The following is a 14,578-nucleotide window of genomic DNA, read 5'->3' as shown; positions in this document are numbered from 1 at the left end:
GTTTCTAGCAAATATGTTCATTCATTCGTTCATTTATTTACAGTTCTACAAAATCCATGGAGGCATCTGCCTCAGATATAGCACAAGTCAGCAATACACTATAACATATGAATATACATACATAATCAGATAGTCATCATCGTCAGAATTTTGAATACTCAATACAACAAGATTACTCAGATAGACTTGAAAGGATTCTGACGATGGTGTATACTGTACTTCTTTTGGCTTATGTTGGACTCCACCCATCGTCTGGTATGTAAAAGAGAAAAGACCACGACATTTCAGAGACTGGATCTGTCTCCGTCTTCAGGTAGATAGGGAAGGATAAACCTACTCAGTTGAGCCCGCTAGAAAGAGCTAGTCTCAATCAGACCAGGGTTTGTCCAGTGATTGAGACTAGCTCTTTCTAGTGGGCCCAACTGAGTAGGTTTATCCTTCCCTATCCACCTGAAGACTGAGACAGATCCAGTCTCCGAAACGTCGTGGTCTTTTGTCTTTTACATACCAGACGATGGGTGGAGTCCAAAATAAGCCAAAAGAAGTACAACAAGATTACTGTACAACAATACATTCCATATATCAAAATAACATATAAAATTACATACATGATCAAGAGACCACCAAGACTCTTAATATAGTCATATAAAATCTAATTTCTTAACATATAATACACCTATATCACAACGGNTATAACATATGAATATACATACATAATCAGATAGTCATCATCGTCAGAATTTTGAATACTCAATACAACAAGATTACTCAGATAGACTTGAAAGGATTCTGACGATGGTGTATACTGTACTTCTTTTGGCTTATGTTGGACTCCACCCATCGTCTGGTATGTAAAAGAGAAAAGACCACGACATTTCAGAGACTGGATCTGTCTCCGTCTTCAGGTAGATAGGGAAGGATAAACCTACTCAGTTGAGCCCGCTAGAAAGAGCTAGTCTCAATCAGACCAGGGTTTGTCCAGTGATTGAGACTAGCTCTTTCTAGTGGGCCCAACTGAGTAGGTTTATCCTTCCCTATCCACCTGAAGACTGAGACAGATCCAGTCTCCGAAACGTCGTGGTCTTTTGTCTTTTACATACCAGACGATGGGTGGAGTCCAAAATAAGCCAAAAGAAGTACAACAAGATTACTGTACAACAATACATTCCATATATCAAAATAACATATAAAATTACATACATGATCAAGAGACCACCAAGACTCTTAATATAGTCATATAAAATCTAATTTCTTAACATATAATACACCTATATCACAACGGTAGTACCTTTTTCCTGTGTATTTTATTCCATAGTCCGTTGCATCCTAGCAATAGGCAACTGTGTTTATTTAAATATACTTGAGGGATCAATCTTTATTCCAGCAGTAGTACTCTTCAACAGTGTAAAAGGAATTTGTGATACGAAACTTCTTTAACTCCACTTTAAATCCAGGGATGTCATAAGATAATTGTTTAAGCTCTGGAGGGAGGTGGTTATAAAGTTTGATACCAGAATACCATCCACCTTTCTGAAATATCGTTAAGTTTACCAGCTGAAGCTGCAAGTCATGATTAAATCTGGTATTATGGGTGTGGACATCAGGGTTTGTTATATAGCAATCTCTATTCTTGACAACCAGCATAAGTAAGGAAAATACAAGTATATATTGTGATTGAAGTGGCAGTATATGTAACTCCTTAAATAAAGTATGGCACAAGTCCACATTATGAGAATTGGTAGTAATTCTTATTATTCTTTTCTGTATTTGAAATATGATTTTTGCATGGGCTGAACTCCCCCAGAATATTATACCATAAGATATTGAATGAACTAGGGAGAAATAAACAGTTTTTAGGCACTCGAAGGATAAAAGAGGTTTTAATACTCTAATTGCGTAGGATGCCTTCTTTAGTCTGGGTATCATTTGGTCAATATGGGTTTGCCGTGACAATTTATGATCAGTAACCAAACCTAAAAATTTTGTAACATTCACATTGGTTATTTGTTTTTATCCACATATTATACCTAAATCAAGAGCTCTTGTGTTTTTAGTTACAAATTGTAGAAAATAAGTTTTTGTAACATTTAGTAGTAATAAATTACTACTAAACCATTTATTTAATTTTTCTAAAAGTACGTATATTTATATCTTTTTCAAATATTGGGGTATCAGGATTAGTAATTATTAGACTTGTATCATCCGCAAACAAGACTGGATTGGATAAATCAGATATGGCATTAGGCAAATCATTGACATATAGAAGGAAAAGCAGGGGACCAAGTATGGATCCTTGAGGGACTCCAACGATAACAGGCTCCCATAGGGTAGAATTTAATTGAGTCAGAAACAACTATTACTCTCTGGTGTCTATCTAATAGATAGGATTTAATTACATCGTTAGCTCTTCCCTTAATCCTGTAATGTTCCAACTTTGAAAGCAGAATATCATAGTTGACACAATCAAAGGCCTTGTGAAGATCACAAGTTGTTATCAAAGAAAATCAAATATTTTTCAGTATATTACTTGAATCTACCAGGTAAGGCTCAGTATAATGCCATTTATTTTGCTTACAAATGTATAAGGACTTCAAGAATAATGCAAGTGCAAATTTTACTAGAACTTTCATCCTCATACTGTTCTTATTCAGCTGCAGAATAGTAGTTGAGAGATTTGTTAAATTATCTTGAACTCTTTCTTTTCTCATATTTTTATGTCTTCTTTTTTCCCCCCCTCCAACTTTCCTACCTTCCTGTGGATCATCAAACAACCAAGTCCTTCTCCGTACATATCTCTGTCGTTCCAAAGCCCATCCTACTATTCTTTTTTATTCTCCATATGTATTGTTACCCCTTCGTTGGTGTCTCCACCTTATCGTGGTGAGGGGGTTTGAGTATGCCATCTGACAGATTACTGATGAATGAATGAATGTATTGTTACACTCTGTAGTGTAAAATACTTGACAGTGATTACAGAATACCAAGTTTGTACCTGTTACTTTACTTTAAACAAGACCATAGCATGAAGTGAATTAGAATTCTGGGTATTACATTCATTGGAAATGTACAGTGGCACTTAGTTAATAGCTGTATTTTGCAGCACTTGTTTCAAAGTTTTAAAGCAGCAGTACAGAATTGTTTCAAGTGCCTGCATATTTAGTTTAATGTTACTGAAATTAATTATAATTTCTGTGGAATTATCTTCTTCATGTGATATATGATTCATGTGAGATCTTAACAGTTGTTCTTCAAGCTAATTTGTGGACAGATATCCTGTCACTAGAGTACATCTGTTCCATGTTGAGTGGCAGTGAACAAATTTGTCTGGGTTTTACAGTTTTCCTTTATATATATTTCACCTTTAATTTGAGCCTTCATTACTACTACTAATATCCATTGCTAATGTTGCCCATTATTTGGTGTAAGAATCATAATAATCGCCAGATATGAACACTGATAAAAATTTGGTAAGCCTGCAGATATAATAATATAAAATAGTTTGAACTGTTGAATAGACAAATCCATGATAATGTTACTGCTGCTGCTGATGTTATTGGTAATGATAATGGCTTGAATGGTTTTATTTTTAACGGTGGTGTACATGGTTGATGGCAGCTGAACTGAACTTTAAGTTAAAATTTCCTTAGCTGTCTACATTCTGTTCACATGAATTTGATGTGTTTTCTTACAGGAGGGAGTGGAGGCTATGACATATCGTCTCTGCTCTCTGCTCTCTCTTCTCGCATCAATACAAAGGTCCAAGGTTGGATAGTCTGATGTGTGTGTGTGTGAGGTTGTGTTTAACTAACCATATTAATAGCCTTCAGAGGCATGTGTTTTCATTCCTTAACCCTTTCAGTGCAGAAATTGTGATGTGATGTTTAGAAATGCTACACTATTCATTTCTGGTTTGAATTTTTTTATTTGTGTCAAACTAACACGAGTTATCACTTTCAAAAGTAACAGAATGAATTAACTAAGTAAAACTAACTTCATGGAGCTGAGCCCTTCCTTCAGAAGCCGCCAGTTATGCAGCCACTCAAGAACTTCCCAGCGTTTTATGGAACCCAAAGGTTCAGTAATGTTTTCATAAGAGCCCTCCCCTGGTCCCTTTCCTGAGCCAGATCAATCCAGTCCATACAATATGCATTCCTCATCTCCCCCAATCGTGGTACATGCCCTGCCCATCTCATCCTCCTTGACTTAATCATCCAACAGAATATTGCTATGGTAATATGCACATGCAAAAGTTGTACTTAATAAAAAAAATTTTGCATGAAAACTGACCAGCCAGCTCCATGTACAAGATTTGACTTTGAGAAGGCGAGAAGGCTCAGCTTGTCAAGCAGTTCCCAGTCTTCTATGTTACCTGAAGGTTTGTAACTGTTCCTAACAGCCTGCCACTGGGCCCTGCACAGAGCTTGTTGAATCGAGTCCCTCATATCCTCTCCTTAAGATCCATTTTTAGCCAAATTTCCTTATTTTGAAAAAATTAAGGTAGGCATATGAGATCACCTTGCTGTCTGTGTGTCCCCTGTCTTAACAACTTTGAATGCCTGCTCAAGATGAGCAGCCCTAAGGAGGGAGCAGTGTCATTTGTGTGGGTGATTATGCAGATCACATGCATGCCCCCTCAGAAGAGAAGAAATGATGGTACACCTGTAGACTACTTGGAACAAGCAGTCTTAAGGAGGGAGCAATGTGACATGATGCCTGAAAGCCAGAGCTAAACAGATGGCCGTTGCTAGGCAACGTCTCAGTAATCACACTCCTGTGGCAACGAAGACGCGCGTGCGCCCACATACACATACACACACAATTTGTAGCGAAAAGAAAGTACGTGATTGGTTCTCTCCAGAATGTCTTGTAATATTATCCTTCCATATATCCCCATGTCTTCCAAATGGTCTTCTCTATTCTGGTTGCCTGACTAATATTTTGTATGCATTTCTCATCTCTCCTGTGTTAGTTACATGTCCCACCAATTTCATCCTCCCAGGTTTGAGCACCATAAAAATATGTGATGTGGAGTACAAATTATGAATGTAAGATTTGAGGTTTTCACACCAATGACTATGAAGAAAGCAGTCTTCTGGGATGTGGTGCTGTGTAGATATTGTGTTAACCGACGTTTCAGACGAATGTATAGCCTCCATCTTCAGGGTAGAAGAAAAAAGAAGAAAATCCACGAACGAGGAACCAGTGTGAGCAGGTGCTAACAGACTAGTTCCTCCAAAACGTCAGTTAACACATTATCTACATGGCACCACATCCCAGATGACTGCTTTCTTCAGAAATTGTGAAGTTCCTCATATGCAGTTTTCTTCACTGTCATGTTGATTGGTCTAGAAGTAAATATAGAGAAAACTGAAGTATATGTTGATGCATCACCAGACTGGAGGACATAATCATAACACAGAGATAACAAACAGTTCCTTCAAAAATATGACTGGTGATCAAATATTTTGGAACAATTCATAATTTTATTTACATCCATAACTGTAAAATATACAATCGGACAGTAACAAATCAAATTTGTTCCATGAGGAAACTAAGAGCAGATTAATGTCAGGTCATTCTTGCCACTATTCACCTCAGAATCTTTTATTTTCTCACCTGCTGTCACAAAGAAAAACAAAGAACATAATTGTAATTTTGCCTTCGGTTTTGTACGAGTTTGAAACTTGGTCTCACATTAAAGGCATAGCGTAGACTGAGGATGTCTGAGAATGGGGTGCTGAATGGATTTTTTTGATCTAGGAAAGTTGAAATAATAGGAGGTGGGAGATGGATGCATGGTGGGAACTTCGTAACTTGTACTTCTCACCAGATGATGTTGGGGTGATTGTGTCAAGAATGGGCTGAGTGGGGCAAATAGCGCATGAAACAGGAGTGCATATGAGGATTTAGTAAGGGAACCTGAAGGAGGGAATCCACAAGGGAGACCTGGATGTAGATGGAAGAATAATATTAAAGTGTATCTTAGTGAAACTGTGCTAGGATAGGGACCATTGGCAGACTCCTGTGAACACCAGGTTACATAGAATGCTGGGAATTTCTTGAATGCATGAGCAGTTGTTGACTCCTCAAGAAGGACTGCATGCATGATGTTAGCTGAATATTTTAGTAATGCCCCTGAAATGCGTTTTTGTATATTGTAATAGGAGGAGAAAAAAGTTTTAAATGAGTCTTAGGTTTATTAATTTTTTAACGTGGTGTAGTCACAAATTTTCTCTGCAGGCATTTGAGCTACCCTGATTTGTCATAAAATCCTTAAAATGCAGTCTTCTTCAGAATAATTTCCATTTAACATAATACCTTTTTTCCTCCATAGCTAGAATTGCCAGAAATAGACCTTGGGTTTTCTTGGAATTACTGTGATTTTGTACTTTGCCCATCTTCCAGTGTTTTGGAGAAGGCAATTTTTGGAAACTGGACCTCTTTCTGTCCTTGGGTGATGGGTTTAAGGACATCTGCTCTGTTTAGTCGATTAGGGAAGCTAACCTTAATAACTGAACAATGTATGTTGTACTACAGATCTCATCTGTTTCCCTTTTCCATCTTCCAGTTCTCTTTCTTCCTAGCATTCACCATATTACATGTGTGAAAACTGTCTTCAGGTGAGAGGTGATCAATAAATGGTTCTGCATGAACAGAATATCACTTTGTAATACTTTGAGAAGAATGGAAGCAAAAGGTAGTAGGTTGTGGCTACTTTAGGTAAAGATACAATCCTGGAATTTATTTCTTACAGGCAATAAAATTGTGGAAACTCTTTCTGAGGATAGTTAACACCAGATTCTGCTTGCATGCAAGATCTCATGAAGACATGTCTTCATAATTATTTCTAAGAGATAGTTTATAATCCTCCCCCCTCCCACAGAGTAACTGTGGAATTTATTTTCATGTAGAATAATATAATTTTGGAAACTGCAGTTTTTTCTATACACGGATTGTGTATCTGCAACAACATCCAGGTTGAACTTTTCTGTTTTAACTATGCCATTCAGCCTTATATTGGAGAGAGACTTTATTCAGCTTTCAGTGTTCATATTATTTGAAAAAGTGGAGAGCATTAATGTAATACTACATTTTATGAACTCTCTTATCTGTGAAGTATGACAAATAATGATTAATAATTACATTATTAAACTTTATTGCACAGAGTTTTAATGATTGTGAGTAGTAGGATTTAAATTCAGGAGGTACCAATTTTTCACACTTAGTAAAGGTTAGAGGTGAAGTTGTCCTCAACCATGAAGATGTATGGGCAATTGATGAAAGTCCACCATTTTTTACTTTGGCACCGGATTGAGATGAGTGGCCTGCTTCATACACCCCTACCAATGTGTACCCGGGGGGGGGGTAGAGCCTGTGACACCCATTGGATAGTTGGCTCGCTGGGCCCCAGAGCCAGTGTGGGCATTGTTAACTATTCCAGCAAACACTGTAAAAGGAAATGAAAGATTTATCTTATGCCCAATACATTTATTTTTGCAAAGTGTTTTTTGTGGGATAATTAAACAAAAATAAGGAAACATGCCAGAATTGTAATGTCATGCATACTTTTTCTAACTTGTTTTATTGACACTTGCTATGTGTATTGGCAGCCAGAATTTTGCACTGGATAATTATTGGGCATGTACCATTAATGTCTAAAATTTCAAAGTTTTGGTTTGGCTTGAGTGAGTCAATTACTAGTGTATGACAGATGGCCTTGATGCACCAGTAACACGTGTACTTACTTTTAAATCTGTAATTAAAAGTCAGCATGTTTATATATGTTTTGTTTGTGCTCGCAGAATGTGTGGGCCTTTGAAAAATGTTTAAATAATGTACTGTGTAACACAGCTGATGCTTCTTAACTTAAATGTAGTGTCTCGAACCAATGAAGAGGTAGTCTGTTTGATTTTAAATTGGCATTTCACTAATACTGAAGAGAAATCCTGTGGAATAATTATTATATTACATTGACTTTAATATGAATATTGACAGATTTTTGTACAAAGAATGAAGATCATTACATTGAACATTCCAAGAATCTCTTAATATCAAGAAGACAGTTTGGAGATATTTTAGGCAGTAACAACAGTAATACCGTTTGATGTACAGCACTACCAAGATTAGCGCTCATGTTTTCTTGGGTTGTGGTACTGTAGTCTTTTGGCTGAAGGTTGGTGTTTTCAAGGGGCGTGATGCCCTCATATTCACACTAGAAGGGTCATCAAACGCTGAAGGTGGAGGTAGCAGGTTCCTTAAAAAAATTATCTACCTGCAGTATTACAAAGCTCTTGTCACAAATCATAGGACCAGAGTCTGAACACTCACTATCATGAAAGTCTTAAATCTCATATTTTTGGCATTCATTGTGAATTCATGAGCTTTATGAGATACATAGATTTGAGAAAAATATGAAATTTCAAATATGATAATTTAGGAGAACTGAAGTATAGTGACTACATTCAATACTTTGATTTTATAACAAACTGAGGTATTGTAATATGTGTGATTTGTTCATGGTGACTTCATTATAAACATGTTTAGGTAGTATTTACAGTCTTCAAACTCATAATGCCTAAACCTTTGGAATGTGAAATGCACCAGCCATTATCAAGTGTATTAATACTTATTTATTGTTAACAGGAGCAGATGGTTTGTGTGGCCGGCTAACAGAGAAGATAAATTCTAGCCATGGACCCAAACTGGTACTAGCTCATATGCCTCTCCTTATGGTGTGCCTAGAGGTAAGTGTGTATATTTTATGAATTAATAAATAGACTTTTAACTGGAATTTTAGTGTTAGTAGAATTTAATTTTCCAGAGCAGAGGTTTTCATACTTCTCTGGGAATGCAATGCTTTTTATCATGCAGATTATCATCGTATCACCAGTCATATGTCCTCAGAAATGATTTATATGAAAGTGTTGTAAGTTAGATTAGGTTAGGTTATAGTCACTAAAGTGAGGGCTTTTAATATTGGACAAAATGAGGGTTTAATTATGTAGTGGGAACTAGGGAAACATTTATGTATACATTAAATTTTATATAAAAATAATACAGAGTGGCGCATGAAATGATCCAATATTTGATCTACTAATAAAATCTTTATTTCAATTGCAATACTAGAAACAAACATACAAAAAGAAAGATCAGTGCATGGAGATTTATCCCTTGTGAATGAAGTGTTCAACATGACCACCATTACATCTGGCAGCTTCTTCAACACAAATTGTGACGTTGATTACTCGACAGCACACATCCTCAGTTTTGTCGTTGCAGGCCTGAATGAATAGTACTCTGAATTTCATTATTGTTTGCTGCTTTTTCAGAAAAATCCTTTCCTTAAGGAATCCCCAAAGGAAGTAGTCACATGGGTTTAAATCAGGACTACTTGGGGGCTAGTTCTGTCTATGTGCAAAACGATTAAGAAATCGGTTTCAGGTGACATGTCAGTCAAAAGTATCATGGGGAAAGCCTAAAACAACATTCGCTATGTGCGGTGTGGCTCCATCCTGTGTGAACCACTGAGTTTGTACTGGCATACCTGTAGCAAGAAGGTGAGGCACAAAAGTATTGCGCAGCATGCTTAAATAGTGCTCACTGTTCACTGTCTCTTCAAAGAAAATTGGCCATAGGAGTCCATAACTGTAGATGGTGACCCACACTCTTAATTCCCAGTGCATGATGCACCTTCTCATAAATCACACATGGATTCTCCGATGCCCAAAATTGCACATTTTATTTATTTACCACACCATCCAAGTGGAAGTGTGCCTCATCAAAAAACCAAACATTGTTGAATGATACCTCATTTTCTGAACCCATTCAGCAAATGTCATTCTTTGATGTTTATTTTGAACTCTTAGTTTAGGCAACACTATCATTTTGTTTGGATACAAATTGAAACCACTTTTCAATATTCGTTGCATCGATCGCCTTGATATCCCTAGTTGTACTGTAGCCTTCCTTGTTGATTTACTGGTGCTTCTTTGTGCCATTCTGACAACACCAGCAACGTTTCCCCTCCAATACTGAACTATCATTATTAAGCTGGTTATAAAGTTCATGAATTGTTTCAAATGAAGGTGCCATATTTGAAAATTGGCACAAAACCGCCTCTATATGACCACAACACTTCTTGTTTCAATAGAGAACAGCACTGTTTTTATGTGTTGTTCTACAGAGAGTCTTCCTTTGTCAGCCATCATGTGTAAACTGATGCATGAGAAGGAACATCATGACACTAGTGTGCTCGGAAAGAGTAAGAACTAATCTCCATGATCTACTGTAAGTGTTAACATGTTACAACACCTTGTTCGTTGCATGGATGAATAATTAATAGGAAAGAGAAGGTAAAGCTATCCCTGTCACAGTCCATGAAGGCCCTTAGTGTTGTTGGACGTCGAGGCTCCCACATCTTCTAGACAGTTGGCTCACAGATGGTGGTAAGGTCAGCCATACTTGCCAGCCACCCTTTACCCCCAAGAAAATTCCTGGTACTCATTTCTGCTAGAGGCTGAGTCGACCTCAGGGCCATAGTGTGGCTGGAAAAATTGAAAAATCCAGGGACCTCTTTGGGACTTGAACCCGTAACCTTCAAGCTTGGAGCATAGTGCCTCAGCCAACTACGCTACTGCATGCCCCCCTTGAAAAATTAATACTAAATCAAATACTATATTATTTTGTGCGCCACCTTATGCACTGACACCTCACTAATTTGGAATTTGCGATAATTCATACGCCTAATTCTTTTGCGCAATACAACCTCCAGTAGCTGGAGTGAAATTAAAACAAAATGCATGGAACAAACTTACTAGCAATGAAGAACTGGAGTTTGATCATGAAGGCACAGAAGAAAAATTTTGTGGAGCATTTCAAGCCAACCCGGGTGATGTTTGTGACTGGCTTGATAAAGGCAAGGAGGACTTCAGATACCAAAATCTCACTGAAGAAGTTGCACAGGAAGCTACAGGGGATGGTTTGAGTGAAGATGATGAGGAAGATGAGAAGAAAGAAGCAATATGGGAAAATTTCGAATTTTCAAAATGAAACAAAACTTAGACCCCATCATCAGTTTTGTGGACTCTAACCCACAGCACAACAAATTAATATTAATATAATGCAGAGGAAAGTGAGGCAAGATGTAGTAAGAGAACGGTACAAAAGAGGAACACAAACTGAAATAAGTTCAATTTTTAGCACTGGTCTTCAATATGTTAGTACAAATACTATGATAGTTCCTTTACATCAGGCATACATATTTACATTTCGTCAATTCCTTTCATCCAATTTGATCCTAAGTCATCTCTTTAGTTGAACAATATTGTTAAATAGTGTAAGGATCAATCAACTGTGCAAATGATTTCTGATATTGTCAACAAAAGTGTCTATTGCAAGTGAATCCCTTGTCATCGCAGCTTGGTTCATCAGATTATGTATGGAGGAGATGGTTTCCAGTTGTGGAAGGTTGTTGTGATTATGAATACATTGAATAAGCAGGCATGGACAGCAGAAAGTGAGTGGCCCTTCAGCTTGGGTGTTGGAATGGTGTGAATAATTCTTCACCATAAAAGAAAAACAGCATTTCACTAATGTTTTACAGTGTCACAGCTTTGCAGCCTCTTATGAACATGGTAACGAACTTTTGGGTTCCATAGAAGTGGGAAGCTTGTAGACAGACTGAGCAACCTTTAGCTTCTCCTGAAGAACTCTTGTTTCATACAGTTAGTTGTACAAAAAGTAAGTTATTGACTAAAAGCATTTACAAGAAAATGTTTGCATGGAAATTCTAAGCTGTGTGTTTGTTTTGGTTTCTTGACATCTTCTAAATTGTTTGATTCTGATTATTATTTTGAAATACAGGGTCTAGGGAAATTAGCTGAGAAGTTTCCCAATATTGCAAGCGCCTCCATCTACTGTCTGAGAGACTTTTTGATTACTCCCAGTCCAATCTTATTCAAACTACACCGTCAGCAATGTGAAAGTGCAAGCAAAGATGGTCAGAAATTGAAAATTACAGGTATGCTATGTATTTACTAGTCATCTTGTTGTATTTAAAGGTATGAAAAGAATTGTAAAGTCATCGAACATAATGCATTGTTTTCCAAAAGAAATACGCCCACTGAAACCATAATGGCCACCTCTTTTAACAATTTCTTTAATGTAATTTACTTCCATTGTTGTAACTATTTCTGAGTGCACTGTTTGTTGAAAGAATCTTGGGTAAATTTTAGCCCAGCAGTAATATGGTGGAAATGACAGAATAACAGGGAAGTTCTTGAAAGAACTGATTGCCTAATTTCTTTGATATGACATGGGCCACAAAGGAAATGATGCGTCCAACAATTCTCCTATTCTTGCATGTGTATTCATTGCTGCAGTAACATTTTTACCGAGCCATTGCTTAGCAACAATAAGGGGATATATATTGTCACGTGTAGGATTGACTTTAAACATAGGTTTGGATCATTGGGTTGATTTATTGGATAGTCACCTGTCAGAACTACATTTAATTATAACACTTTCAATCTTACTGTAACTATAGCACTTTGTAACTACGAACAATAATAACGCTCTAAAGGTCACTGTAACTACACTGCATAAAATAAAGACTTCACTTCTGACTTCTTCTTCTTTTCAATTTCTGTCTCGGACTTCTAGGCATAACGGTTATGTTGCTGTGATGGCAGACACCACCTCAAAGGGTGTCACTTTGCATATTCCTCTTTTAAGAAGTCATTACTGTGCAATCTCCAATTCGTTACTCTTGTGAAACAGTGAACCATAGTAACTAGAACCATTGTGTAGCAATGGACGTCTATTCTTGAACACTACCTGTTTGTTTCTTAGAAGTGGAATGATCTGTCACAATGTACAGACACACAGACTGATAGGAAGGATTTATGAAGTGTGCCATTGAGATCAACTCAGATACCATAATGCCATACATACTAAGTTCCATAAAGATTAGTTCTGGAATTCAAAAGTTGATACTAAGGGGATTTACAGACACGCAGAGAGCATGATGATCTCATAAGCCTACTTTTATTTTTGCAGAGTAAGGAAAGTAGGCTAAAAATGGGCAATCCCAAGGTTCTGTGATATTGTAGTGATTGTGAGTGTTTATTCAAAACAGGTGCAGTGATGAAGTCATGTAATTGACTACAACCTGGTAGCTTCCCATTTCTTTTTCTTTTTGTTGTTTTAGGAACTTCATAATTTGTTCTTCTCACCAAACTTGGTCAAGATGATCAAATCGAAGAGGACGAAATGATTTGTGCATGTAGCATGCATGGAAAAAATCAGAAATTTTTACAAAATTTTGGGCAGAATACAGTAGAGCTGCTGAATGAATTTTCTTGAAATTTGATACTTTAGAGTTCGTCTAAAATTTCTTGTCATATTTTAGTTTTGGTTAAATTCTGACAGCAATAGTGGACGCTTTTCATGAAGGTCTACTTGTGTTTCTTCATGATGCATCTTGAGTTAAACTGGCTAAATATGTACTGAAGTAAGACATGTTTTGAGCAAAAACTGTTTAAAAAAATGAAATACATTTTTTGCCCAGTATACCTTTTTCATAAGTATTAAAGTTTTTTGAGATAAACAAAGATGAATACATAGAATTATTATGCTGTATACATGTCCTTACTAGTTATTTTATGTAGAGTTTCTTTTTTCAAAAAGAGGGTCTATTAACCGTTCAGCGTGGTTTGACGTGTATGTTTCGTCAAGGTATTTAAATCGTCTGCGGGGGTTCGACGTCAGTGTTTCATCCAGCTGCACACCTATGTTATAACGCCCATAATAATTGATGGTTTTGCTGTAGATTGTTAGATTTTTCGCTGTCCTGTTGTCAGGAGAACTATATTTAATGAGACACGAGTTTAAGAGCGCTAAGTCATCGTTACATATGCCTGTCTTGCAGCAAATTCCTGTTGCTTCTGGTAGAAGTTTCCTCCTTCAAGCTGTTATGAACGGTGTGTGTTGTGGCCTAAAGGCCGACTCCCGGTAATATGTTAACATAGTATTAATTTTTTTGTATTTTAGGGGAAAATATTTGTTAGGATAGATTTGGTTTTGAGAAATATTTGTAAGAGGTACGAAAGCGGATGTAAGAAGGTTAAACAACTTAAAGGAATTTCTGCGTATGGATTTAGACGGACATTGGCTTGCCACGAGGGAATGCCCAGTCAGCAGAATGACGTTGAATGTATATCGAACTGCTAACTACAGAATTTACACTTGTGTGATGGGGGGACATTTGGAGGTAAAAGTGTCAGCCAAACGGTTTAGCAGTAGAAGGGGGTGTGTCCCCTTAGGATCCCAGCCAACGAGATCACCCACCTTGGGATAAGACGTCACTGGAGGCGGACTTACACCCTCCGGGAAAATAATGAGTAAGCATACATAGGGGTATATAACCCAGAGACCAAATTAGGAAGGGATTATTCTAACAGTAATTTTGGCCATTTGCGGCCGTAGGCTCTGTCCAAATGGACACCGACTCGACTCCCGGCAACGCCATCCGTCTGCAGACTCAACGCAAAGTAAGTGGAAACTACTCTTATCGCCATGC

At 37.2% G+C, this 14,578-nt stretch overlaps 1 protein-coding gene across 2 annotated transcripts in view; it reads left to right on the top strand.

The window, feature by feature from the left end:
• The window catches only part of LOC111864351 (phosphatidylinositol 4-kinase alpha), a 113,300-nt gene that overhangs the window by 36,641 nt on the left and 62,081 nt on the right, over positions 1-14,578 (top strand). Inside the window, exons 9-11 of one of the 2 annotated variants that reach the window (XM_023851543.2) lie at positions 3,692-3,763; positions 8,644-8,744; positions 11,863-12,019. In XM_023851543.2, the coding sequence (XP_023707311.1) occupies positions 3,692-3,763; positions 8,644-8,744; positions 11,863-12,019 (330 nt within the window). The remainder of the gene's footprint in view (positions 1-3,691; positions 3,764-8,643; positions 8,745-11,862; positions 12,020-14,578) is intronic. The other variant, XM_023851544.2, reaches the window with a different exon arrangement.

This window comes from Cryptotermes secundus, unplaced genomic scaffold (genome assembly GCF_002891405.2).
Source record: "Cryptotermes secundus unplaced genomic scaffold, Csec_1.0 scaffold312, whole genome shotgun sequence".
In the NCBI taxonomy this organism is placed as follows: domain Eukaryota; kingdom Metazoa; phylum Arthropoda; class Insecta; order Blattodea; family Kalotermitidae; genus Cryptotermes; species Cryptotermes secundus.
The sequence above is the reverse complement of the archived record's forward strand: the minus strand, read 5'-3'. Positions and strand labels throughout refer to the sequence as shown.